This window comes from Haliaeetus leucocephalus, unplaced genomic scaffold (assembly GCF_000737465.1).
Source record: "Haliaeetus leucocephalus isolate CR32 unplaced genomic scaffold, Haliaeetus_leucocephalus-4.0 Scaffold262, whole genome shotgun sequence".
NCBI classification, from domain to species: domain Eukaryota; kingdom Metazoa; phylum Chordata; class Aves; order Accipitriformes; family Accipitridae; genus Haliaeetus; species Haliaeetus leucocephalus.
In genome coordinates, this window is record NW_010972698.1 from 359,697 (window position 1) to 387,097 (window position 27,401).

Here is a 27,401-nt window from a genome sequence, read left to right on the forward strand (position 1 = left end):
ATGAGAACACCAAACTGCGTCTTCCTCTTCTACAGGTTGTAACAGCAGCTGTGCCACAGAACCAGGATGGGTTGTCTGATCAGGAGATCTTTCCAAACACATCTCAGCTGCCAGGGGTGTTCTTCTTGCTCTTCTCTTACACATTGGCCACAGCAAGACAATCCCCCTGCAGGCTTCTTTCTTTAAGGAGCTTTGAGTTAGTGAGACCACAGCAGATGACTCCTCCAGGTTGGGAGAAACTTGTGCCATGGGGAAGGCCAGGTTTGGGGGCTGCACCGGGCAGTTCACCAGGGAATGCATAAAGAAGGGTGCTGCCCATTGCAGGTATCAAAGCTCTGGGTGTAACATCAGAGGCTGTCACACCAGGAGAGGAGGCCACCCAGGTTATGGTTGGGAGCTTACAGGTGGGACATTGTCACCTGAAAAGGAAACCTCCTTCAGCTGGGGCAGTCTGCTGGAAAGCAAAGGCTTGCTGGCCTCTGGGGAAGGGTCTCAGCTTGGTAGGAAATTTTTGGAAGTGAGGGAGAGGGTACGCTATGAGCTGAATTTTTCTTCTTATCCTCCTTTCATAGCAAAAATAGAATATTCATCACAAGTTTCCCTACATGTTTTTCTTCCCTATTGCGCACTAGCTCCTTGCTAGTATTTGAAGCTAGAGAAAAAAAATTGATGAGTACTCAAGTTAATAATGCGTGATTATTATGTTGATGAATTGCTGGAGATGAATATATATGTAAAAGCTCTGCAAGATTCGCTCATCCATGCATCCTGAGTGAAAGCAATTATTTTGGTGAACAAATGGCAGTTAGTTCTGTCTCTTAATAAGAGGTGCTGGGGTAAAAGGTAATCTGGTAACTTTTGTCCTGCTGAATTTCCAGGACACTTTTGCAAATCAATCATTACTGAAATGATGGAAACACCAGCACAGGGGTCAATCTTTCAAAAGTGACCAACTTACAAACTTGAATACTTCTTCCTACAAAACTCTTGCAATTCTCAGTCATCACTGAAGTTTGTAAGATTTTCTCTGTCTTGAGACTGGGGAGAAAATGCAGAACAACCTGAACAAGGCATATCTCTTGGAAACTGTGAGATGAAAACATATAATCCTATGTATAACATTTGGAAAGGGGGAGGCTTGTTTGTGTGCGCGCTTTACTTTTCATGATTTCTAACTCAGACTCATGATTTTAATGTGAATGTCATGATATTTTCAGGCCTGACTCACTCCTTTTTTTCAATACTTGCACTGTAAATTGTCCTGTCACTGAGCATAAGCCTTGGGCACCATGTGACCCCAAAACTCTGCCTCTGAGCTGAGCCGAAGGGACACGTGCCCTTCATAGGGTAAGGAAAGGACTGGGTGTGTAGTATGGGGAGGTAGTGGTTGGAAGCATCTGAAGTCAGCATTAACAAAAGCCCTAATAGCAGGCTCTATCAGGAAGGATAAGGCGGGCACTGGGAAAGGGCTATATCTCCACAACAGACTTGACAGAAGTAACAAGAAATGAGAGACCTTATCTCCCTTGGAGACCCCAGCCATTGACTTTGCACTGCCAGGGGAAGAAGAACCATGTCCAGCACCATCAGAAAAATCATCTCATGGAGGTATGGCAAGAGGGCCCACAGAAGGGCTGTCCCCTGTTGCTCCTGGATGTCCCAGCCCTGATTTCAATATCTGTGCAAGTTTGGCATGTCCTGACCTGGCCATCTTGTTTCTTTTCTTTTTTCCCCACATGCTGCGCATGTCCAACTGGATTCAATCCAGGAGTTAGATGCTGTGGTATCCTTTAAAGGCAAGAATCTGTAAACAGTGATGAGGAGGTGTGACTAACTCATTAAAAATTGAAAACGGGGAAAAGAAGGAAAACACCTTCTTGTTGTCACTTTGATAAAAATGACAAGTCCAGATATTTTGTTTTTGTTACAAATAATTCCAGGACAGAGTAATGGATTTGATATGAACGGAGAAGTTTGTGTTAACCCATTGAAATTAATTTGGTTCGGCTCATTTTCAGCTAAGGGGATTAGATGGCTCAGGATTTGGTAATGTGTGAGAGTGTTTTCCCAGACAGGTCACATACTCAAGTACAGGCCAAGCCTGCATTTGTTTGGGGGGTGATATTTCCAGTGCACGTAAGAGAGGCTCCTCCATGTAGCAAGCATTTATTGGTAATGTTCCAGAAAAGCCCAGCACTGAAAAGGTGGGTCAGGACCTTTGTGCCCTGAGAATGAGAAGATGAGAAGACAGACTGATGGGCAACATGGGAGAAATTTCCACAGCTGCCAGCTGGTATGTGGGAAAAATTGCTAAATGGCCTCACCTGTGTGCCACCCTGGCAGCCCCACCTGAGGGGGGTGGAGGGTCCTGTGGAGGGAGGGAGCTGGGTAGTTGGATCCTGTGTCAGTGCCCAGTCAAGCACTGGATGGGATGTGCCACACAGACCACCAGCCCTGTCGCTGGGAGCTGTTTGGCTGTGGGTAGGAGGATGGTGCTGTGGTTTTCCCAGGTAGTTTGCTGTACTCCTACCTCCTGGGCTGTTGTAAGAGTGCCATGGTGCTGTGGGGGTCCCAGCACTAGGAATTCAGCCCTAATCCTGCTTAAAAATCTATATGCATTTGTGGACCTTGTAGCACCAGAGCTTGTGCAGGAATCCAGCATTTTGGGTTGTAAAAAGCATTTTCCAGGCTGTGAGGGAGCCCTGGAGGTGGGTCTGTTCTGAGACTAACCTGGTGAGCTGGAGATGAGGCAGGAGGGAGTAGCTGCCTGCGCTGAGGCTCGTGGAGTGTGCTCTGGTGGAAAGCTGTAGGTATGTGATAAAATACCCCGCTCACTTTTGCACATTTACCTAGGGGTTTCAATATACTTAGTGTCTGTGTGCAACCCTTTCTGAAGACCTGCCCACTTAAAAAGCAGGGTAACAGGTGGTGGGCTGGGCAATGAGGAGCAGCAGGGTACCAAAGGCTTCTAAGCCTGCCCGAGCTGGGGGAGCGGTGGCTCTAGGAGTGCAGACAAGTGCCCAGGCTGGCTGTGAGGAGATGGAGCAAACGTGAGCCTGAGGGCCTGAGTAAAAGCAAAAGGGCTGGACTACTCCCGAGTCCTCCACAGCTTCCCAGGCAGGCGGGCAGAACTGTGTCCCATGGCTGCACTGGCAGGACCCACAAGGGAGATGCACTTGCCTGCCAGGATCCTGACAGAGGTAGGAGGGAAGTCTTCTCAGGTGGAGAAATGTGGGGGCGGCTGATCAGTGTGGGTCTGATGCTTCACATTGCTGCTGAGGAAGAAATGCCTGGCTTGTGCTGATCTGCTGTCAGTCTACAATACATGCTTGCTTGGGAAGCCCTGTTGCCCTCCTGCTACTACTCTTGGTGGAGAGTAAGAGCTGAAGGGATCTGGGATGCTCAGTGTCTCTGCTTTTCCCAGCGTTAGCTTAGCATAACCACAGGAAAATTCAATGTTTCGTAGGGCCCGGCTCTGCAGAGAAGCATGTAAAAGCAAAACACAAAGTGTGTACCCTGCAGACCTCAAAGCCATGGAGCAGGTCTGTGTGGGTGCCCTGGAGGACACGGGGAGGAATGTCCCTGGAAGGGGAGGGCAGGTGACTAATCCTTGCTCTAGCAGCACAGTGCACAAGGAGGTCAGGGCATTGCCTTCATCATCTCCTGATGGTCAGATATGGATCTGCCTTCTGCAGCCACCCTGCTCTGACAAAGAAACTGATGGCTGTGGCAGCCCTGCAGAGTAAACTGGCTGTGATCTGAGCTGGGCGTTGCCTGCTTCAAGGGATGGGTGGTGGTTGGGAATTGGTGCTCTTGGTAAAGTTACTCTTAAAGAGTTGATTGCTTGGGATCCACTGGTGGTGCCAGGTTGATAATGATCAGTTCTAGTAAGGTGATGCAGTTGTGTATGTCTGTAATGAGAGCAAATATGCAGTTTAACAAACCCAGGAACTTATTTTGCTCTCACTTTGGTGTGACTTTACCAAGTCTGCATCACCCAGGCAAGAGATATGCATACAGAAGGCTTTGGAAGACTATCTTCATCACTGAGGATGAAAAAGCTTTAAAAATCTGTCTCCTGAATATTGACCTAGGCTTCTCCCAAGAACAGATGGTATTCTGAGTAGTCAGTGATTTTTGTTAATGCTGAAAGCCCTGTGTGTGTGTACAGGTGCTTTCCTGAACTGAGTCCACCAGTAGTACAGATGCTGTAAGGGTTGGCGTCTACTCTCTTGTTCCATTTTTAGGCCTGTACATTTGAGACCTTGTTTTTATTCAGCTTGGGTAGCTGTCTACCAACATCTTTTAAAATCAACCTTGATTTAGCTTCCTCTGTAATCCTTCAATACCTCTGGGACAACCTTTACACTGTTTTTGCAGCCAGTTGATTGTTCTCTCTCACTTCCAAATTTCCATGGGATATTTGCCATATCCCACTCTAATACCTACTAATCCATTAAAAATACCCATGAGATAGATTAGGTAATCCACTGTGCCTCAAAGATTGTGCTCCTTAGCTCTCTGCTTTCCCTAGAATAGTCACAGAATGAGCACTACATCTGCATTGGGAAAGCATTGTTCCTCCAAAAGGATCCCTCAGCACTGGCTCACAAGCAGGCACAGCTTGCTTGAGAAAATTCTCTGTATCTATTCAGATCTACAGGGACAGCTTCATTTGACAACATGCTGGAAATGTGGCTGCCATTATCAAGGTTAACCTGTGTGTTTGCAAAGGGCATTACAGGATAGCAGTACTTGAGTGGTCAGTTCTGCCTGCTCTGCAAGTGCTGTGTCTCTTGGCTCCTTGCTGAAGAATTGGCCTCATTGCCTGCTTAGATGAAAGCCTGTCTCTTGCTGAAGCCCTTGATCTGTTCAGTGTTTGGATATTCCAAAGGTCTGCTCAAGAGCTATGCTATGGTTGTACCCTCCCTTAGATGTTCCATCAAACATGTGCTGTCCTTGATGTCACCATCTTGGCAAGAGCTTGCTCTAACTTTTGAGTTCTCTTGGAAAGTCCCTAGTATTCCCCATTCTTAAATGAACAGTAAAAACTCAGTCATCTGACTGGATGAGGTGAAAAGCCAGACTACCAGGAGAGCAGAATGGTACAGGCTGGAAATTGTCATTAGCCTCCTCGCATAGGGTGATGCTGTGTCTGGTCTGATGTGGATGGATGGAAAGCATAGTAAGGTAAGGCATGATCTTGTTCTATGTGCAGGCTCAGCGGCTTAAAAAGCACCAAGCAATTCCTAAAGAAGTATGGCAGAATGCAGGAAACCTGTCAGGCAGAAGAAACTGTTTTCTGCCACAGCTACTTGGAGACTAGCTGCAATCTCCATGAGAATTAGTGATGGTAGATACGTCTCCTGCCCCTGCAGAACAATGAACCCATGGGGAAATAGCAGGCACTGGCAGCCCCAGATATTCTGGAGACCAGGGTCCTGTATTTCAGCTCCAGAATACCATGCTTTCTTTATGTGGAGGAGATTCCTCAGCAGTAGCAAGTCATTCATACTCACTGTTCCCCCCCCAGACAAGAAGGCAATGTCATATTTGCTGACTTGCCATGAGACCATCTCTCTTTCTGGTAATGTATAACAGTGGCCAAAAGCAATGTCATGGTATGCTTTGCTCTTTTAAATCCAGTGGATGTCCTAGAGTGACCTGCTAAGAGTAGGGGGAGAGCTTTGATATCAGCCTCTGAATGTGTTTGATGGTCCTGGCTGTTGTGCTGAGCCCTGCAAGCTTAGTGTGCAGCATTGGCTGTGGGTGGGGGAAAGGTCATGGAGATAAGAGTAAAAACCAAGTGGAAGAAAGGTTGGAGAGTGTTTAATGGGTATTTAAACCTAGATTTTCTTGGAAAAGTTTGAGTAGGTTCTTAGGAGACACTGCTGCACTTGGTGCTTCTAGATGTCACTGTAAATCAGAGATGCTGGATGAAAGTGATTCCCAAAACGTTTCTGCTTTCATGATACTTTTGTCGCTCCTCAAGCAATGTTAACACTTACTGAATTTGTGCTTGATGCTGTACCTAAGATAAAAAAAAAAGGAAAGGAACAGGAAAATTAGTCTTGGGAAAATTCTTTGTGATTTGGCTTGTGTAGTCTGCTGGGATGGCACCTTTTAGACATTCTCCTATTAACTGCTGTAGCAGAGCCTCAGTCTTTAGATCTGTGAGCACAGCTATTATGCAGATAGCATTTTGTGAACTCTTACCATCCTCCTGTATGGTGAAAACCCAGGAGCGTTTCCATTCTCCCTGTTCTGGGGTGTTGATATAGACTCCTCCACAGTGAATCTGAGTGTCCTGACTACTCACAGGCTGGCCTCTGAGTTACCTTTTGGGTGGGTTTAAAAAAAACTATGGCCCAGGACTAATTAGTCCATCAGCTGAAAATTATTCAAGGGTATCTGTTTTGGGAGGGACAGAGTGGGATTTCTTAAGAGATCATATGGTTGCATCCAGGCGGCAGCTCCTCAGCTAGTAACAAGCTTCATGCTGAATGTGCTGCCTTCTGCACATCTGATTACCTGGGAGCTCTTGCCTCCTAACTAACCATGGCTGTCAGCCCTTGTATAGCTAACTCATCGCTGCACGTAGCAGTGACGTGGGTCATGGTTTTAAGCAGTAAACTTACAGCCAGGGTGCCCTGCGGTTCAGTGCTGTGAACAAAGCAGAAGCAGTGGCTTGGGCAAACTATTTTCTACAGAAAGAGCAACTAGATACTGAACAGTTCTCCCTTGTCCAGGGAAGTGGGGTTAAGACTGAAGGAAAAAGCCCTGGGAGTGAAATTACAGTCTGTGCTGGTCATTTGGCTTTGGCAAAGTCTGACAATATCCTAAATGCTGATCCTGTTTGGTGTGGGGGTCACTGAAAATGCAAGTGAGACACTGCAGTCCTGTAGCTACATATATCAGCAAACCTTGCCCTCCATGCCTGCCTGTATCACCCTGCATTTGCAGAAACAGTTCTGCCAGCCAGTGCAGGGCAACCTTGTCTGGGACTTGCTGTTTCTGGGCTCTAGTGCCACTGCTGTCTCCTGGCTTCTGGACAGCTGGGGATGAGGAGCAGGGTTTTGCATGTATGGAGTCTTATACCTGTGGGTATTTACCATTGCAGGGTAAGGCACAGACCTGTTCTGTATGTAGGTTTAGTGGCTGAAGCCTCTAATTTTCTCTGGTTGGCTTTGTTTACTCAGCAGAAGACCTTAAAGCAGCTTTCCTGCTGCTGCAGGGATCTTGGAGGCTGGTGATGCCACAGGCAGGGTGCAAGCAGGGAATGCTGGGGCTCATGCACAAAGCTGTCTTGAATAATCTTACCTCTTGTTCAAAAGAGACAGTGCTGTACTCCCTCTTCCTGCATGCGTGATGCACTGTAATGGCAAGAGCTAGGCTGCCTCTTTAACATCTCTAACCTCCTACACAAAGTGAGCAGCTTCCAGGGTGGGTGCAGTGGGTTTGGAGAGGCTTCTGTGGTTTTATGAGAATGCTGTACACAGGAGGTTGCTTTTCTTTTCTCTGTACTGGTGACATGTCATCTTTGTTTCAGTGGCTGGTTTCTGGATACCGTGCTTTAAAGTAGAGATGTAGACAAATTGGCAAAAGGCCAGAGAAGAGCAGCACTAATTGTCAGAGCTTTAGAAAACATGACCTCTAAGGAGAGGTTGAAGAAATCAGGTGCACTTAATCTAGGCAAGCCAGTATGGCAGAGGAGGGAGAGGGTTGTCATGATTTCTCAGTACATAAAAGCTGTTGTTACGGAAGGATGACTGATATATTCTTTCACTATCATTGGGAGGAAATGATGAGACAAAACTACATTTACACTGCAGAGATGGTTTAGTTTGGGTGTTTAGGAAAAACCTTCAGTGCAGTGAAATGCAGGAAGAGATTATCCAGGGCAGCTGTGGAATTTCTGACACTGGTGGTTTAAAGAAACTCTGGTCTGCTTCCATAAAAGATATGGGCTGTGCAACCTCCCAAGATCCCTGTTAGTATCTTTGCTCCTGTAGTTTAGGCTAAAGGGTAGGTTTGAGGCTGATGCCAGTCCCTTAGCAACTGCAAGCCTTGGCTCTGCCAGCATTGCCGAGTTCGTGTGGTCAGAAATGCATGAACCAGACTCCTCGAGCATTGGCTGTAGTTTGTAAAAATGGTATGGCTTCAGTGGATGATAAAGTAAGTTCTGTTTACCTGCCTGCTGATTTTGAGTCTTTTTAGCTGTGTCTGTATTGCAATTGGAGATCTGATGGCAGAGAAACCCAGGCTTGCTTTAGTCTAACTTTCTTGGGTAGGAGTGAAGAGAGGGCAGCTTGGACCTTAGTACAGGGCAGCTGCCCAAGTAAGCATCCACTGACTGGAGAGCTATTACACTGAATTTTGTGCTATTGTCTTACTGCTTTCTGCAGCTGAGGTACCAGGCTGAGATCTGGAAGAGATGTCCTGATCCAGGCTGCTGTCACCTCTGGCTGTAGTGTAGGCAGACACAGACTTGAAAACACAACCTTTCCTCTGCAGTTGTGCCATAGGAATTATTTCTGTAGCAACATGACTCTACGTTCTGGGGCTTTTAAGCATTATAAAATAAAATGTGAAAGTAATAACTGGTTGCTGGGAAAATATTGCAGATTAGCACAACTTGTTCTCTACCTTGACTGTTTTTATATTTGGCAAGTATCACTAGCAGAAAAAGGACAGGTTTTATTATAACTCTTTTGTCTGCTTCCCTTCCAACTTTCCAAGTACGTTTTTCACAGGCGTCAAACTACTTTCAGGACAAAATGTTGGTGATTTCTCCAGTGGTGGTGAGAAACGAGGATGTGTGAGGGTGCTGTTCACTGGTGAAAGTGGCAGAATTTCTCACACTCCCTCACTTGTGATCTTGCTTACAAATCTTTTCTAGGTGTAATCTTTTTCTTTAAGGGGAGAAGGTTTAGTTTTTGCACCCATTGGCAAGGCACAAATAAAAGCATGGACCTTTAATATCAGGTTTGCTTTGTTTGCCTCGTCTCAGATCCACAAATGCAGAGTTCTGCCTTTTTGGACAAATTTACAGATGACGTTATCCCATATTTTGAATACCCTACTTTTGTATCCTTCTTGCCTGAAGCTATTAACATTGGCAGAATTGATGTCCTTTGTTTATTTTGTGTACTACTTACAGCCTGAATGTTGGACACCAGCCGATCTAGTTTTTCTTTGGGCTGCAGTAAGAGGTAGGGCATGCTTTTTCTGTTGGCTCTGTACATGCTCTTGCGTTCCTGCCCTGAGGAGACTGCGAGACAGTCTTCAGAACAGGGATGGAGAAGGTGAAATGGCTTCCCTGTGATCAAGCTAGGAGCAGGTCCAGTAAAGGCAGGACTTTGCATACCTTCATCTTTGGAGTGCTTGTATGACGATCACACGCTTCTGCCTGTGGGTTGATGGGCACAGCCCCCAGGGATTGCAAGAGGGCAGTGGAGCCTCCCACGTGCTGTGATAGATGGGGTGTGGAGGCCTTGGCAGTGCCCAGAGCGGCCAGAGGAACATTGCTGACTGCGCACGGGAGCTGGGTGCAGCTGAGCCCAGGCTGACGGGGAGTAGCGTGGCTGATCTCTACTCCAGCATCCGGAGGATCTGGGAGTCGGGAGGTCTGGATCTTATCCACGGCTCTGACACTGAGTCACTGCATGACCTCAGGCACTCAGATACCATGGTGATGAACACAGCACAAATGTCTAGACAGATAGATTAGATTGGATAGACTTTGTATTTGACAAATATTTGTATATCACCACTTTCGGTGCTCTCCTGCTATAACCATCCAACCTGATGGTTTCAGTGGGTCTCCTACACAGGGGCAAGGGGGAAGAACCACTTTTTGCACTGAGGAAGGAGGGGAGACATAACCACAGTGACACAAGTACCGGTGGTGACAGACTGGAAGCAAAGCAGGCAATAGGGCAGCCCTTGGAGGAAACAACACTGCATGGCAGAAAGGCTCAGGAGTCAGGAGCTGGCTTCTCCCCAGCTCTGCTGCAGCCCTGTGCGTGGCCCTGTCTTTCCTCCTGTAACCAATTAATCAGTAAGATCCTCAAGGCAGCGGTGACTTCCTCCTCCTGCTACGGCTTCTATCACAAGGCCCTGATTTCAGAAAAAAAGACAAACTATCAAAGTGAGATTCCTTAAAAGCTTTCCTGTGCCACTGTCAGCCTCTGGTGCAAGGGAGGATGCAGGAGAATCAGCTCTCCCTGGAGTGACTCTTGGTTATTTTCCCACCTGGTTCCCGTATGAAAGATGAACATAGTAGTACAGCAAAGATGTGGCTAGGAGCATGGCCGTGTAGGGATTTTCAGAGGCTCTGTAAGGTCTCCTGAGCACCCCAACAGCAAACCAGGAGTGCTGGAGAAAAGCACTGCCTCTTTAAGGAGATTTGCATAGCAAGGCCTAATTACAGTTGTTGATTCTGATGTTTTCAGTGTTGTTCATATTCCATTAAAGGATAATGCTGCTTAATTTGCAACAGAGGGTCTCGGTTAACAGTATATCCAATCACAAGGCAGCCCTAATGACACTACTTCCCTACTTCTGGTAACACATAATTAAAAAATCACTTCATTTCCAGTTGTGTGGTTCTCCCCTCTCCCCCAATCTCCTAATTACTTTCTAAGCCGTTTCATGATTATCTGTAAATATTTCAGCACTTAGATCTACTAACGAGTCCATGGAAGAGTTAATACCTTGAGTGGCATAACTGCTTGCCATTCCCTTTCTAGGACTGCATCGCAAGGAATAATTTTCCACCTTGCATGTGCAAGATGAGGGGCTTTGCTTGCTGTGGGATTGGGTTTGTGCTCTGGCTTTGGGGCTGTGGGGATGATAGGAGAGGGGTAGGACTCAGAAACACCATCTCAAGCTACGGGAGGTATTTTGCTGGTTTTGGTAGTGGATGTGTATCTCTGCAAATTGTTTTATGTGGCTTAAATCCCACTGAAAGGGCTGTCCTGTTGCCTGGCTGTGGGAGCTGCTAGACAGACAGGCTTAGGTAGAACTGGGTGTGAGTCTGCATCTAGCTGGGATGCCCGTACTTCTGGAAGAATCAGCTGAAATGGCTGGTTTCTGCCCTGACTCTACAGGTTTGTGGGAAGTGGTAATACAGCTCTTGCTGCACTTGGGCAAGAGAGGGCAATAGGTCTGGCTGTGACTGCCCTTGTGTGGTGTTTCTTCACAAGTTCATCTTGCATGCCACAGTTGGTGGCACTTACTACAACATGAGAGTAGCTTGGTCACCAAGTAAGGGAATATCTGAATTGCCCAGCAAATCTGTGCACAGATGTCTACCACAGCTCTGCGGTTGCAGGCAAGAGGATGTGGGGTGACATGTGCCCTGATGCCCCTGGTAAAATGGGGAATCTGTTCTCTAATCCAAGTGTTGTTCTCGTCTGAAAAGCCACTATACAAATGCTGCTTTCTCACGTCATAGATCTGGTTCCTGTACTTGTATGGTATCTTGGGTATTAAAATTCACTTGGGATTTTCAGACTGAGCACTCAGAGCTGACGGAGTGATATAGGAGTGAGCTGGAGTATCTTCCTGCCCATGCGTTGCATGGGCTTGATTGCTATGTTCTTTGTATGGTCAATCAGTAACACCTTATGCAAGCCCACTGGGAGCCTACTGATGGTCTCTGAAGGCGTTATTTGGAATAACCAGAGATAATTGTATAACTAGGGGGTAATTAACTTCCAGGAATTAAAGAATCAAGCTTAGTCTGCACTACTCCTAGGGGTGAGTCTGTAAGGCTGGGAATTAGAGAAATCTACTCTTGTCTAATCATTTGAGCACATGTGACTTGGAAATCCTTGATACTTGGGGAATGTGGGTCTGCTTCAAATCATATCCATGCATTTCTAGGCAATTCTTTAATAGCAGATAAAGGAGAAGGGCTTGAATATTGTCCTAACGCAGTCCATTTGTGTTTCAGGTAACCCTGTCACAGTGGGAATGAGCATCCATATCTCCAGCATTGACCAGATCTCTGAAGTCAACATGGTAAGTTTGGAAAGAAAAATTAAAAAAAGCCTTATAAGTTGTTCTTCCATTTTCTGCGTGAGATGTGCTTCCAAGGCAATGGCTTCTTGGAGCTACCTGAGATCTCAGGGTGCACTTCTGACAAGTAGGGTAGTCACACCCCTGCTTCCTTCACCTCCTACTACAGATCTTCCCTGCAGCTGGGAAGTTGTTGCAGGAAGAGTGACATTTGTCTGTTACTGAAGAAGTATTTTTTTCTTCTGCTTTGGACAGAATGTTGAGGGGTGATAGGAACTCTGATTTAAGACAGAATTCTTCCTCACTAAAGAATAAGGAATTCAAGGATCATTTCTCCACATGTAGTGTGATGAAAAATAACTTCCAACACATAACTGGGCTGTAGGAAATGAGGGGTTTTTTCCAAACTTATTTCTTAGCATGCTGGTTTCAGTCTGAGCCTTGCTCCTTCCACCGAGTGGCCTGTGTCACTGGGACTCCCTGTCAGTTGTCCCCACAGCCTTAGCCCAGCCCCAGGCTAAAACAATCCTGAACTCACTGAAACAACATTTGCAAGACAGGACTGGCATGTGGGACCTCTGTGGCATACACCTACCACTGCTGGTGGTACTTGTGATGTGGTCAGACATGCTGAAACACTGAAGTTCACTTCCTAATGTGGGGTACATTCTAGTAGAGTTAGTGAGTGTCTATAACAGCACACTGAAGTATCCCTGGTGTTATCTGTAAACATGTGGATGGAGGATCTCTGCTGGCATCTCTGGAGCTAGTGGCATCTTATCCAGAGTAGATTCTCATCCCTTATATTTCTGTGCTGGTTGCACAGCCACCTCTCCGAACCATTAATGCTTATGCCTTAAAAGAGTAGATGGGAATTGTATTTTTTGCTTGATACAAAGGCAATGGTGGCTTTACAGTCAGCCTGTGCCTGCCAAGTTGAAAAACAGTTAGTGGCTTTTCATGTTTGCTGGCGGTAATTTGGCTTTTCTTTGGAGATCTGTACTGGAAAGGGAGGCATCTAATGGAGATCTGGTTTTGGGTAGCATTGATAGACTGGAGCTTTTCATACGACTGAGAAGAAAAAATTTATCTGCTCAGACAGCAATGGTTTGGGGTGAAAATTGTTAATTATTTTGGTCATGGTTTGGGTACTCATCCAGGCCTCTGCTATCTGTCCCTGAGAAGCCCTTAGCACCCAGGGGAGGACATGGATTGCACTGATCATTGCCTAACCTTGCCTTCCTCCCTGCTGCCCAGAGCCTTTTCCTCCAAACTCCTCTCATTTCCAAGAGGCTGAGTGGAGTGCAAGGCTGGTGGGGACCTCCTAGCAGCAGCTGTCCTGTTCCTCGGTTCCTGACCCATGCAGGAGAATCCTAGGCCAGTTTAAAGCTTTTGCTATTCAAGTCAATTAAAACCTTGGTCTCCCAAAGCTCCTGTCCTACTTATCTGTTTCTGGACTCTCCTGCCCTGTTTCTCTAGCTCACCAGCTATTCTGCTGTTGCATGGCGGGGAGGAGGGGAGGCAAGACAATCTGACTAATTGTTTTGGTTTCCAAACTGCTTGAAAATCCTGAATGCATATGTTGATACAGCCCAGGGTGAAGGGCCAACCATGATCCTTCAGGTTCTCATATTGAACAGTTTCTTTTGCAGGGTCTTTACTAGCATCCCTCCATTACTGTAATTATCTGCATGGCATGTTAGACCTCAGTCTAGTAACAGTGACACTGCATAGCGTGTACAGTCGGAAATTCAGGTACAGACCTATGTCCCCATTGCATTGGGTAGCTGTGCTTGAGGTTAGGCTCAACTTGGAAGAGCCAGATGGCTTAACCTAGTTCCATCTATCTTGCCTGTCAGGGCAGAGCTCAAGCTTGAGTCATCTCCTCCCCCGGTCTCAACTTGGACCTGCATTTTCCTATGTGGTGAACCAGCTGTCACCCTCCTTGCTAGAGCCAGCATGAATAATTTGGGGTCTGGACCTGTAGCTTAAGACCCCAGCTTGCACAAACATAACTGGGAGGGAGTGTGGGATTTGGTTCTCAGTTTACCTGTAACAACTGCCCTGATCTTCTTCTGCAGACCTGAGAAGATAGCTGAGAATGGCAGAGGCTGATTCAGGATGAATCTCCTGCTGGAGACGTGTCCATGGGCTATAAAGGGTGATCAGGTGCTTTGTCATACACCTGTTGTTGTTGTTAGCAGCTGTGGCCAGGCATGCTGTGTCCTAGGCTAGTAGCCATGCTCTCAGCAATACTTTTCATCCCTTGCCATGTGAATGCGATGCTCTCCCCTCTCCAGTGAATGCCTGCTTCCCTCTGCCACAGGATGGCTGGGACAAACGTGTTCACTCAGGTCTGGGGAGAAAAAGCAACAATAATATCTCTGTAGGGTGCATGGGAAAGCAGGTTTCCTGGCATCAATCTTCATCCACATGCTGCTCTGATCTTGCAGAATTTGGGGAGCACTACTGATGGACATTGCATGTTTTGATGGTTGTGGCATGGCTGTAATCAGGCTGGGCACCAGGCACTGTCCATGCCACGCTCCTGTTGATACTGTGAAGGCACGTCACTTCTGGGCTTTTGATTATCCCTCCTGGCTTTCTGCTTGACTTGACAAGCATAATCTCCTGCCCATCCTTCCTACATATGTTGGGGCAGGGGGTGGGAAAGGAGGACAAAGTGGCTATATGTGAGAACTTGATCAAGGTCTATAAGCACCATGGTGAGGCAGCTTCAAAAAGGGGTTAAAAAATCAGAATCATCTTAAAGAACAAACATTTAAGGAGCAGAAGAGCTCTTGTGATGTAAGTTTCCAGGCTGAAGGGATTCTATGTGCATCATTCTTCTGTGTGACAGATGCCCCGGGGAAAGGGCTGTGTCGTACCCCTGCTCTGGACATGGATACTGGCAAGAAAAACAAGGCATTTTTTGGCATCATGGGTGATTGGGAAAGGGACTGTGCAATGAATAAATTAAAGGCATACAAGTGAAGCTGGGTTGTCATGGCAACCAAATAGCTTCTATTGTTCCACAAGGAGTGTTATTACTTACTGCCCCTTGTAGGATAATTAATTAATCCTCAGACATCCTTTCTGGAACAATGGCCCTGGTGCTGGGGCTGGGCAGGCTGAGGAGAGCCCCCAGCTCCCCATGCCTTTCCCTGGGACTCTTTGTGTCTGCTGGCTGTGTGATGGTGGGGAACAAGTGTTGTCAGTGACTAGTCGTTGCATGATTCAAAAAGTTGTTTTTCACAGGAGTCCAGCTGGATGTGGTGCTGTGGAGGAATACAGCTCCACCCATGATCTAAGGGGCAATCGTTGCCTTCACTCCCATGGGAACTGTAGTCCCAATGTGATGATGTGGTGACATTTCAACCCTGGAGGATACAGGGCTCTCTGCAAAGGCAACACAGTTATGTCTTTATGCTGGAAGTTCCCAGGCACTCTGATGTACAGGCAGCTACAAAGCATTCTGTATATGCTATGTGTTTCCTGGTGCCTTGCTACACAAAGTCAGTGCATCTCCACCTCCTTGAGGGCCATGCACAGATACAGTGCCATGGTATAGCACAGAAGATGGAGTTGTGCCAGGACACAGGACATTCGTGTGTGCAGTGCTGGCTTTGTAACGATCTCCCAAGAATGAGGGACCAAAACTACAGTCCTTATTTTAAAAAAAATGGCACCTTCTTGTTCATCGCAGCTGCTGCTTGTGTGTGGTCAGCCGTATTTTCAAGCTCACTTGCTAGAGTAATGTTTTATTACTGTGTACTCCTCTTAGCCCTGCTAAGCAACACTGAGCTGCAGCCTCTGTTCTTGTCAGTGATTAGAAGGATTATTTGCTGAGCCAAGATCAGTGACATCAATTGAAATGCCAAGGAAAGGATGCCAGGGGCCAGGCCAAACAGGTATTAGGGAGGGCACATTTGACTGGCAGACCATCTGGGAAGTGCTGATCCATGAAGACAAAAGGCCTAGCTGGAGTCTTTTCATATCCTGTACAAATTTGCAAGTTGGGGATTTAAAGGCAGAGTGAAAGGAGGAAAGTGTTCATAATGATGTTCGGTAGCTCATGTGATCTGCAAAGAATGGAATGATGGTATGTCCTACTTCTCCTTAAAGGAAATGGGCTGGATAAGTTATCTGGTAGATGTCATTTTGCTACAGGTGGTTGAATTGCAGTAAGCAGGGAACAACATGCAGGTATTTATAGATGCTTGTTGGTGTATAGTGGTACTTGGACAGTGCTATGTTCAGACCTCTTAGTATGGTACCCAGGTTACTGAGGAGTCTAGCAGTACTTCTGACCTAGGAGAATGAAGAGCACTGGCAGCATGGAACTCAAGTCACTCTGCAGCTGAAGCAGCATGCAGGTTTCTGTCCTTGTGCTACGTGGCCTGAATGCTGCCCAAAGTCACTGTCGGCTTAATGGTCTGGTTCAACCAACCTGCTTTGGTGGATCCAGTTCTCACGGTATCCAGTACCAATGGCTGCAGAAGGAGCTGGAAGTCTTGCCCTACTCTTGCATGTCCTTTCAACAGAGAGCGGATGACTGGCCTGTTCAGGGCATATTGTACTTGCTGCACAGTGGGACTAAGGGCTAATACTTCCAACTGTAGCCTACTCTCTCTCTCTAGGTATTCTTTGGGGATGTATTTTTCTAGTACCAGACAGTTCAGACTCCCTTCAAGCATTAATGAACTATTTCAGTAAGGAAAACAACCAGAAGTTTTGTATGCATTTGAAATAAGAGATGGTTACCCTTCATAACGCTTCAATTTTCCTGCCCTATGATCTGTGCAGTCCTAAGCCTGCTCCCTCCTGTGTATCTGCACACCGTAGACAGCTTGGAGCATCCAGCCGTTATAGTTGTGATTTCTTTGCGGCTCCTATAATTTATTCATCCCAAGATGCTCTCCTACATCTGCAATAACATTGTTTCAGTTTGTTATAGCACTAACTTTAAAGTTTTATAAACCTGGTGACAAGTTGAGAAGTTACAAGAGGATTGCTGTAGAGGGCTAGTGCAAGAAGCAAGGCTTCCAAACAGAAATGTTCGCAGGAATATGCATTAAAGGAATGATGCCTGTGGGATTGGCAATACCTTTTGCTGGGGGACAGTCTGCAGTGCAGATAGGTTAGAAGTTGGTGCAGGATGCTTGGCAAAGCTGACCTTGATGCTTCGCTTCATTGCCTCCTGCTCCCTACTTCTGTACCACCTTTTGCCTCACTGCTGCCTTGTTGGAGTGATGGCACTCGCACTAGAATACTGCACTGGATCTCTTGGGGGTTATGGAAGGAAACATCATGTCTGTTATTTCCCAACTTCCCGAAGCTTGCTTGAAAAACAAGCTGTCTTGTTTGGCAAAAACATTTTCCCTGTTCAAGAGAGATGTAAAGCATGTCCCAAGACAGTGATGAGCTGCAATGGTTTTAAATTGGCTTTTAACCCAAAACAAAGAGTGGATCAGGTTGTGTCTAAGGGTGCTCTTGACCAGGACAGTTCATTCTACAATCTGTTATGCCATCATCAGTGGGGCATCACTCTTCTCACTACATCAAATTTTCTATCTATTAGGCATGCTTGAAATAGCCTTTGTAGTGGAATCTGTCCTGATCAGACTTTGCAGTTCTGTTTTCACTAAAATATGAATATGCACTGACTGGTTGAATCTCAGTTTCAGTGTAACCCATGCACAGTAAAACATGTGCTTAACTCTGCTGTATGCTGGCCATAGTTGATGAAAGAAGGCAGTGTGGATGGGTAGGCTCCATACAAGAGGCTTTCGTTGGTACACAACACAGCAGTCTCTTAGGCCGTACGCTCTCCTCATCAGAGCTCTTGACCTTTGGGCCCTTTCAGGAAAGGGGAAGGGAAAGGAAGGAAAATGTATATCCATATGGGATCACTGATCTGGATGCATGATGTCCAATCCATTCTTGACCTGTTCTGACAGTCAAATTGTGTATGCAAACCCCTGGTTTCCTTGGGGCTAATGCAGCTTTGGCAGTAGCCTTTGAGGACCCTCAGCAGACCCTCTGTACGCCTGCAATAACAGACAGAAACAACTTTGTGCAATATGACCCCGAAAAGGATTTTCCATTGATATATATGTCTTGAGCTTTAAAAACCAAGAAAAAGTTCCTACTATTATACTGTACCTTATACTACCATATATTCCCTTCAAATACATCAGCATTTTCCTTATTCTTAACTGAAAGTGTTCTGGTTTGTTGCCATGTCTTTTCAATGGAGAAATGACATACAGATATTTCCTAGTCAGTCTATTCTATGTCCCTGGGTATCCAAAGGTTTTAAAAAAGCAAAGGTTAAAGCATTTAAATCCTACAGTCAGAGGTTCCTGTAGTTATATATGCTATGAGATACAAGTTTGACATGACACTCCAGTGCTGCAAATGTTTCCCTGTAGCCTAGGGTATCTCCAGCCCTGTGACACTGTGGTATCTAAACTGAGTGTGTGTGTGTATATATTACATCTTGGTATTTAAGGCTGCTGAATATCGAAGACTGCCAAAATATGGTAAAACTAAGAGGCTGAGCTGAGCTAATGCTGGATGTGCTGTAATGGTACTGCATGGGCTGTAGTCCTGTGGGATTGCTGTAGGCTCCTGGGATGGTAGTGTTGCAGGTAGCAGAGTATGTGGGGCCTTAGTACTGGAGAAGGGCCAGATCCTACCAGTGTGGCATGGTACCATAAGAATGTACCATAAGAATGGTACAGCTCTGACTTAGGGTGAGATATCCCCAGGCTCTGTGCTGGCATGAACAGGTAGGGGTTATGTGATTTTTTTCACATGCTAGGGGCTTCTGTGTGCTGTGATTGAAACTAACCTATTGCAAACATGCAGCTGAGCTGGAAGGTTGCAAATGTCTGTGCCTTCCTCTGCTGATGATCACTTCAGTACAACTTAGGTCATGCAGCTATTGTCACTTCAAGTCCTGATGTGCAGAGCTGCAATGCATTGGATGGCTGTTTTCTTGGGAAATCAAACAGTGGCAGTTCTGCACATGTGAAACAGTGTTTTCCTGAAGGGGAGAGTTATGAGGGAATGCAAAGGGCAGTCCCACACAATGGTTGTGCACAGTGTCCTGTGCACACTGCCATCGGTTACATATAGTCACCTTGGTGGCCTTCTGGCGTCTCTGCTTCTCCAGCAACAGGAAGCAGTTTGTGCGTAAACACACAAGCACTTGGCTAGCTGAAGGAAAGCAACAGCATCTTGATGCTTTTTCCTTCTGCTAGAGGGTTGTTTGGGGAAATAAAAGATGGTTGTAGCACAGTGGAGAGTAACCCCCAAACCACCCTAGACACAGCAGCTTTGAGCTGCTCTCTTTTGCAGGCAGGAGGTACAACTGCCTGCTCTGTGGCTCATATAGATAGATGGTAAGAGTAGAAATCTAGTGATCTCCTAGAAACATCTTTGCAACAAAGCAGATGTTGGGGACCTATCTCACCTGCCATTGCTAGATTTGAGCGTACTTTGTCTCTCCTTGCAGTGGTGACATCCTGTGACTGCTGAGGCTCAGGGTGACTTTCACCAGCACTGATACAGTCTAAAAAGTCAAGAATCAGATGTGGATATCTGCTCACAGCACATTATGCTTTTCTTTAACAGAAATCTCACTGATTGTGCTGAAAGATCTCTTGGACTAAGGTAGTGCATGAGGACAAGTAAAGCCTCTGGCCTCAGGCGTGCTCTGCACTGTGGTGGTAGTGGGGAGTGGATGCTCAAGTTTAAACAAGCAGTGGTCCCCTTTCTGCCCAAAAGACAGGGATGGTCCTTCCACAAGAGGATAGGGTTCTTGCACAAAATAGTTAAGAATAAAGCAAACTTGTGAAGGGGCCTGAAGTACTCCCCATTCATTTGTTCTGAAATTGGTTGCAAAGAGATTGTCCCAGCTTAAAAACTAGAAAATAGGTCAGTGTGACTCATATGTCAATATTTACTGCATTTATGGCAACTTGTAGAAGGGAAAAATCTGATCTGTGTTCCATAATATTTCACAGGTTATCCCATTCCTATGACAAAATTCTCGCTTTGCCCTTGGTCCTGGTGTTGCTTGACTGCAGAGACAGCCCAGTAAATTCACTACATCTTAGAGTCAAGTTGCTAAGTAACAACCCAAAGATCACCATACAGTCTCTTCAAATGCCGTGGCCATCTGAAAGCCTGGATCTGCACAAAGCACAAGGAATTCCTTCTGAGACAGAGGTCTCAAGGACTCAGTGCATGGGTAGCAGAGAGCAACCTGGTAAAGCAGCAGTCCTGCCAGGTGCCTGCCACTGTACTGCCTGGAGGTGTCCTCATGTGAGAGTGGACAGCTTTATTGCTTCCCCTATAAAGTGGTATCCTGTGCTTGTGCTGAAGGGCTCTGATGTTTTGAACCTTAATGATGCACTTGAATGAAATACTTTTGCTGGCTGAATTGCATGATTTTGCCATGTACATAGATCAGCAGATGGTGAACTGTGGAAACCTTGCTGAAACAAGCACTCTAGCTGAAGAAAGACTGTGAACTTCTGGACTAGGGAACGACTCTCTGTCCCTGAGGCTTTCTATTCTACCATGCTTGTTTATTCCTAGGGATCTTGTAGCATTTACATGATATCTTAATGGGATAGTTTGCAGAAAGCTCTTTGCATAACTGGAAATTCTTGGTTATGGGAAAGCTGTTGGGTAGACTGGCTGATTCCTAGCCTAGACCTTGGGTTTTGCAGCACAAATAAAATGTGTTGGCGATGTTTGTTGCAAATTATTCCCCCCGTGCATCTTTCCATGACGCTGTTATCCCTAAGGAAAAGCTCTGCAAGTCCTCCAGTATCACAAGTTCAAGCCTCAGGAGGGTTGAGTCAACCCAGCTCTAGTAGTGAGAAACAGAGTTCACATGTTTTGCTCACTAGGCGATTTCCCAAATGAGAACATTTCTGTACTCTCACTGAGGAGGCTAAGTTCACTCTGCATTTTGTAGGTGACTCCACCCCACGGCAGGAAAGAAGTCATGTTGGAGAGGATGAGAGTCCATGGCTACATAGTTTGCAGCGTGCTTTCAGCTGAACAGTGCTATGTATTGCAGTGCTCCATCTGTTCCTGTATCAGCCAAGTTATCTTTAGATCTGAACATGTCAGTGTTGTATGGTGGTGGTATGAACCACTTCAGCTTGTACCCCAGCACTCCTGTAGTAGTTAGAATTGCTACTGCAGAAAACTTTGCCCAGGATAAAAATGTCTTTTTTTTTTTCTTTTTTCCTGCTTAAGTTTTTATTCAGGTTTTTACACAGGCAGAACTCCCACAGTCTTTATATATATTCTTATATATATATATATTAAAAAGCTGTCTGTATTTGAGAGCAATGTTCCAAACTGCCACCTGTTTCAATAGCAGTGCTGCAGCATTGGAGAGGATTACTGCAGAATGCTAAAGTATCTTCCCACAAGTGAAAGCTTCATCTAGTTTGATTGAAAACCAAATTAGATCTTGAGAATCTAACCTTCTGACATCCTGTCATATATACATTTAAAGCATCTAGCAATAGAGAGTGTATGTGCGCAAGAGTGCCGGTGCCTCGATATAGAGCGTAAATCCAAATACAAGTGCATGCGTGTCGTGCTGCTATTTCAATATGTAAATAAATGGGGCTATATATAGCTCTATATGCTATGTACATGTTAAGTGAAGGTGGCAGATACGACAGCTGAATAGCTTTGCTGTTTCTGAATGCTGGTAGAGGTTCCCTGCATGCTCCCTACATCTCTTGTGCTTGCTCCTACCCCTCTCAGCCTTTCTGCTATCACATTTTTCAGGCCTCTGGAGAAGATCGTGTGTGGGGACAGGAGTTGTTAATATTCTGAGTCTGTGCTGAGTTGCTAGGCTACAGAGAAAAATGAACATTCAAGGAAAAGGGATGGTGAAAGGAAGAGGATCTGCTGAGCTGTTTGGAGATCCAGAAAGGTCCTCTAGTCAGATGAAAGCGATCATTTGGGGGAGGGAGGGTGTGCATGCACATGGGATGAAATGTGGTAGTCCCTGCTGCCCTGACACAAGTGGAGTCTCAGGCCAGCTCCAGCCAGAAAAATGGCAGAGGAAGGAGTAAAAGACAAGATCCACTGGCCCCTTCTCTGTCACTGCTTGCAAGGTGTGCACAGCTGGCCTCCTACTATCTGTGCCAGGGTGCAGTGGGTCACCAGGCTGGAGTATGCCCTCTTATACATCCTTTGCCCCCACTTTGCAGGGTGCACTGAGCTCCCATCTGAGGCTCTAGTGAAGAGGGAAGCAATCCCAAAACATACTCACTTCTTACAGGTTGGACCTCATCTCCCTTTTCTACTGCAGCAACCTGCTACCGCAGTATCTCCTTTAACTTCAGTGTGACTGCAGGGGAAGGCAGCCTGTGGCTTGTATCTCCCTGTCCATCCCCTTCGCATTCCTAGGTCATGAATACACAAAGTATTGACCCTCTTATCCATCAAGAGTTTGCAGCTAAAGTTCAAGAGGACTTGAGGTTTTACAATACACAAGCTCCTGTCTGAGCCTAGATTTCCTGAGTCCCAGTCTAGTTCCTGAACACAAACCCTCTTCCTTTTCAGCTGTTCCCCCCATAAATGAGTGTCGGATATTTAGCTGTACAGGCCATGAGCCATCAGACCTACCAGGTGCCTTGTATTCCACTCTTCTGGAAGGCTGGTTTTGCCCTGTGCTCCTGTCTGCAAGATTTCTGTTCCCTCTCAATATTACTGGCTGTATCAGAACTCTCAGAAAAATTAAACAGTGCCTTTGGGTATTTTTATTATCTGGATACTTTATTTACCGAGCTCACATGGGCTCCCTGCCAATAACTTTCAGCCAGCTCTGCAAATAGAGCTCCTTGGCTCCAGGACTGTTGGTCCTGGTACTGCAGAGAGCACTCACTCAGCATGGACAGAGACTGCAGCTTGTTCTCTGCCATCCAGTTGGCCGTGAAGTCAAAGTCTGCTTGCTTGTGGACCTCCACAGCCTGCTGAAATCTCCTTTTTCTTCATGCACCCTGTAATAAGTTTGACTTGTTCAGCAGAATCAGGAGTGTTTCATACAGCTGCATTTTGAATGCTATTGTCAGTTAACTACACTGCACCCATCCATCAGGTTTATGATCCCGCAGCCAAGACTTGGATTGCTAAAGCAGAAGAATGATAGTATGGGCCATATTGTGTGCACTGCTGCTGGTGTCAGCCTGGACTGGTTCCCTTGGCTTTACCCTGGCATAACCAAGGGCAGACTACCCATGGATAGAGGCAGAGGTAGACAAAATCCATGATGATACACTGTCCGGTCAGTACTGTTGACAGTAGAAATTGTTTCCTAGAACAGATCAGTGGATACTCCTGTACTTTTTGGTTGTCCCAGCATGACTATACAGTACTCTACTCACATCACAGTTGAGACAGTTGACTGCTAGCCCTTTGCTCTAATGATAACTCAATCTTACTGAGTTTTTCAGCTTAGGGGCCACAAATACAGCTATGCAGAATATTTGTATGTAGAAGCAGTCACCCCAGATACAGAACTGGGTCCCTGTGTGCAGGAGTCTCAGGGTTTTTAGTTTGCAACCAGTTTGCTTGGGCTCGTTGAAAAGTAGGCGTTTTTTTTTCTCAAACCGTAGGGCTGCCATCCTCTACCCTTAGGGGACCACCCTTGACTTAACTGAACCCTATTGCCAGAAATAAATTGTGCTCTTCTGCATCTCATCATCTTATCTGCCTACTCCCAGTCATCCTTCCTACATGATCAAACTTCACTTTCTTTAGGAAATAAACACCATTCTAACCTTTTGGTCAAGCCAATCTGTGCCAGCCTAGTTGAGGTGATTGCTCTGCCCAGGACATGTTAGTTGTCTTACATCATTTAAAGGATTTGTTTGCCTCTGGCTGCCTCCTGGGAAATGACATCTTTGTGGCAGTTTTCAGAATCTGGAATATCAAACCTTCTTTCTCTAAGTTAAAACAGTGTCTTTAAAGCACTGTGTGCCTTGATATTGTTGCAGAGAGTCTCATGGTTTCAGTGCTTAGACCTGTATATAGAGCATTTTATTCTGCCATATAAAGTAGTAATATTGCTTCATTCATAACATGATTCCCTATCTATGCAGCTCCAAACAGCATTGGTGGTCTTGACTGCCACAGGGAATTACAAGCTCTATTTAATTTTTTTTCCCCAGGGAGAAAAACTAATTTCTGTTCATTACACACTTAGCACTTGCCTAGACATGTGGGGATCCCAAACTGCAGCAGGGAGGCAAGTTAGCATCAGTGTCTTATTTTTACAGATAACAGAAAATGAGGTATAGGTAAAAGTGCCCAAAGTCTCCTACAGAATTAGCATTGAGTGAGCTGAAATTGATACTCAGAGGTGTTTTCTAGAGTACACTAATTCCAATGGGCTACTAAGCCCCCTAGCTGCTTTAATTCTGCATTCCCCCAGCCTTTTCTCCCCATGATCTCTAGTAGTCAGTGTCTATGTGGAGGGCTGCAGAACCTCTCCTGTTTGGGGTAGAGTCTGATTGGTTTGGTGTCCAGTAAAACTCCTGGCAAGGTGGAAAGGATGTTTCATTTAAAGGAGTGAAGAGTTCTGGGAGTGTTTTGGAGAAATTACATTTTTCCATTACTAGGTTACTCCTGCTAGAAAGCCTATTGAGTTTTAACCACTTGAAGTGATCATCTCTCAGCAAGCAGGAGATAAGAAAGTCACTACAAGGTGAAAATTCTCTGAGGATACATGCAGAAGCTATGAAGCCCCTTGTCTTCCAGCATCGCCTTTCCCTTGACATAATACAGTTTTCTTCCCCCATCTTTCTGAGGGCTTTAGAAACTGATATCTTCACTAGTCACTGTTCAAATGTCTCACTCAAATTTAATTTACTCTAATAGACTAGTTGTTGCATGTTTAATTAAATATAAAGTGATTACTAAAAACATTTTTGAGCTTTAATGGCTATATATTAGATATGCCTATAAGTGTATGCAGGAGGACACTGGCAACACATGCTGTAAGGTAGTAAGGGTAGCGCTGGGAAAGTATGAAAAGATGAGTTGGGAGAGGGGAGAAGAAGAGGTGGGATACAGGCACCAGCACTGCCCCATGGCTTGTAAGTGTGCAGAAGGCAGCTGTGTAGCATACTAAATTAGTGCAGGCAAACAGTAGAAGGTAAAGATAGCCCTTCTGAAGGCACCATGTTTTCCTGTCATGGGTCAGCAGAAGCCTATGGCAGCAAAATCTGTTTTAAATTACCCAGTACTTCAAACCAGAAAGCCTGTTGTAATATAAGCATGCCCTCGGACTCCATTTCCCAGCTATGCAAGGCGTGATCGTAACACTTCTCTGAGACTCCATAGAGGTAGCGCATTAATGCTTGTGTGTCTCACACTGTGGTAATGGGTGACCTTGCGCATACCTAGACAGAGGCTAAGAGAATCAACAAAAAGGGCTAAGTTAAGATTTTGCCTTAAGTAAATATGGTAAGAGACAGAAGGGATTTGGGAAGGCTTGATGAAGCCATTTGGAGACATCTGATACACTAGCAGATGATAGATGTAAGCAATAAATTTTTAAGGATCTCCAGAAGGGGGAAGAACCCATGTTACCTGCACTGTCTGGGACCCATGTCATTCCTGGAACAGACTTCACCTGGGAAAACATACATTGTACTTCTTATGGTGGGGGGGGTGTGGGGTGTGTCATCTTGCTGCCCTCCCTGCACTATCTCAAGCCAGTCACCCCTCTAACTTGCCATTTTCCTGGAAGAAATTACTCAGCTGTGGCCTTGCTGCCTGAGCTCCCTGCTTGTTTAAGCGAGCATCTTACCTGGTTTTAGCTCTCCTAGTACTACAATGAGTCCTTACCAGTTCCCGGCCCATCTAGGATGAGAAGATAGTGTAAGTACCACCCCTTTGACTTTCTGCCTGAAAATTGGTCAAATTCATGCATTACCTTTTTCTGAACTTAATGTACGGCCTTGCTTCTCTGGCCTTAGTTGGGTCTCTGTACAAAGCATGCTCTTCTGTGCTGGTTTGGCTTGGGAAGGTATAGGAACCAAAAATGAGTTTGACCATTTCTCAGTAAGTGGTTCCTCTCTGGGAAAGACCATTTCTCAAGCTATGATGAGGTTTGGACTGAAAGCTAGCTGGTGATACAGAAATGGGAAGGTCAAACAGTCCTGTTTTTGGGCATAGAATGGGCTCTGGGTTTTGTCCAGCTACTAGGTGATGGGGAACCGAGTGAGGAGAGCAGGCCAGCAGAAATGGTATGCAGTAGCTCACAGATTTTATGCCTTAAGAATAGAAACTGCCTGGCATTGTTTTCTAAGAGCTTGCCTGAGGAAGATGTCATGCTGCAAGTGGTGATTTTGGGATTGCTGTCTATAACACTGAACAAGGTTGCTGGTTTGCATATGCTCATAAAGCAGGTGATATTCATCCCTGTGCCCATCAGTTCTGGCTTTCTCCTCTTGACCTCTGCTTCCAGCATGACTGGAGCTGTTAAGCAGATGATATGCGGTGCTGCCCCCTGCTCAGATAGGGCATTGATATACAGGCTCAGAAGTCTGAAAGCCTTGTCATGGGCAGATCAATGCCCTTTTGGCTTAGGACCCAACTAGGTAGGTCCTCTATCTTACACCTGCAAGACCAGCACCAATGCAGGTGCTGCAGGGCTAGGGCATGGCAGGAGAGAAATAGGGCAGCAAAGTGGCACTTTACTTGCACACCCCTAGCTGTTGAGGATAGCTGATACCTGTCCCAGTTTCTGGACATGCATTCAACAATTAAACACATGCAAATTACTACAAAAGTAGATCAGATTAGTGAGAGGAACATCTCCATGCAAAGTACTTCTCAGGTCCTAAAGAGAAATGAGTTCAAGAGCACAAAGACCTGCAGCGCAAAAGGGCATAGAGCATATACTAGAAGCCAACCATTCCTGTCCCCTTGCATTACTGGCAGAAAGATTGCAGATGGAAGGTGCTCTTCTTGATCCCCAAGTCAGTGCTGACATCTGGTTATTCAGAAACAGGGGAGGTTGAAAGTGACTGTGGCTTTCTCACCTGCTAAGCTGAAATGTAGGGAAAAGGGCAGTATCTAAAATAGTTGTCACTTTATGTATAACAGTTGTCATGCAGAACTTCAGACTTGTAAACTGGGCACTGGCTTGCACCAAAAGAGAAATTAAAAGCAGCATTTTGGCAGAATACTCTCCCCATGAGAAGTACAGTAAGTACAAGAGCTGCTGCCTCCTGCCCTAAGCAAAGGCAAAAGTGTGAACAGACTTTGTGCTGTCTTAGGGCTGGAGAGACTGCTATCAGGTATTTACTTATGTCAGATTA

General features: G+C 45.8%; 1 protein-coding gene across 2 annotated transcripts in view; it reads left to right on the top strand.

Annotated features, from left to right (window-relative positions):
* GABRQ (gamma-aminobutyric acid (GABA) A receptor, theta) overlaps window positions 1-27,401 on the top strand; it is a 75,110-nt gene that overhangs the window by 16,325 nt on the left and 31,384 nt on the right. For both annotated transcript variants that reach the window (XM_010568902.1, XM_010568903.1), the window contains exon 3: window positions 11,960-12,027. In XM_010568902.1, the coding sequence (XP_010567204.1) occupies window positions 11,960-12,027 (68 nt within the window). The remainder of the gene's footprint in view (window positions 1-11,959; window positions 12,028-27,401) is intronic.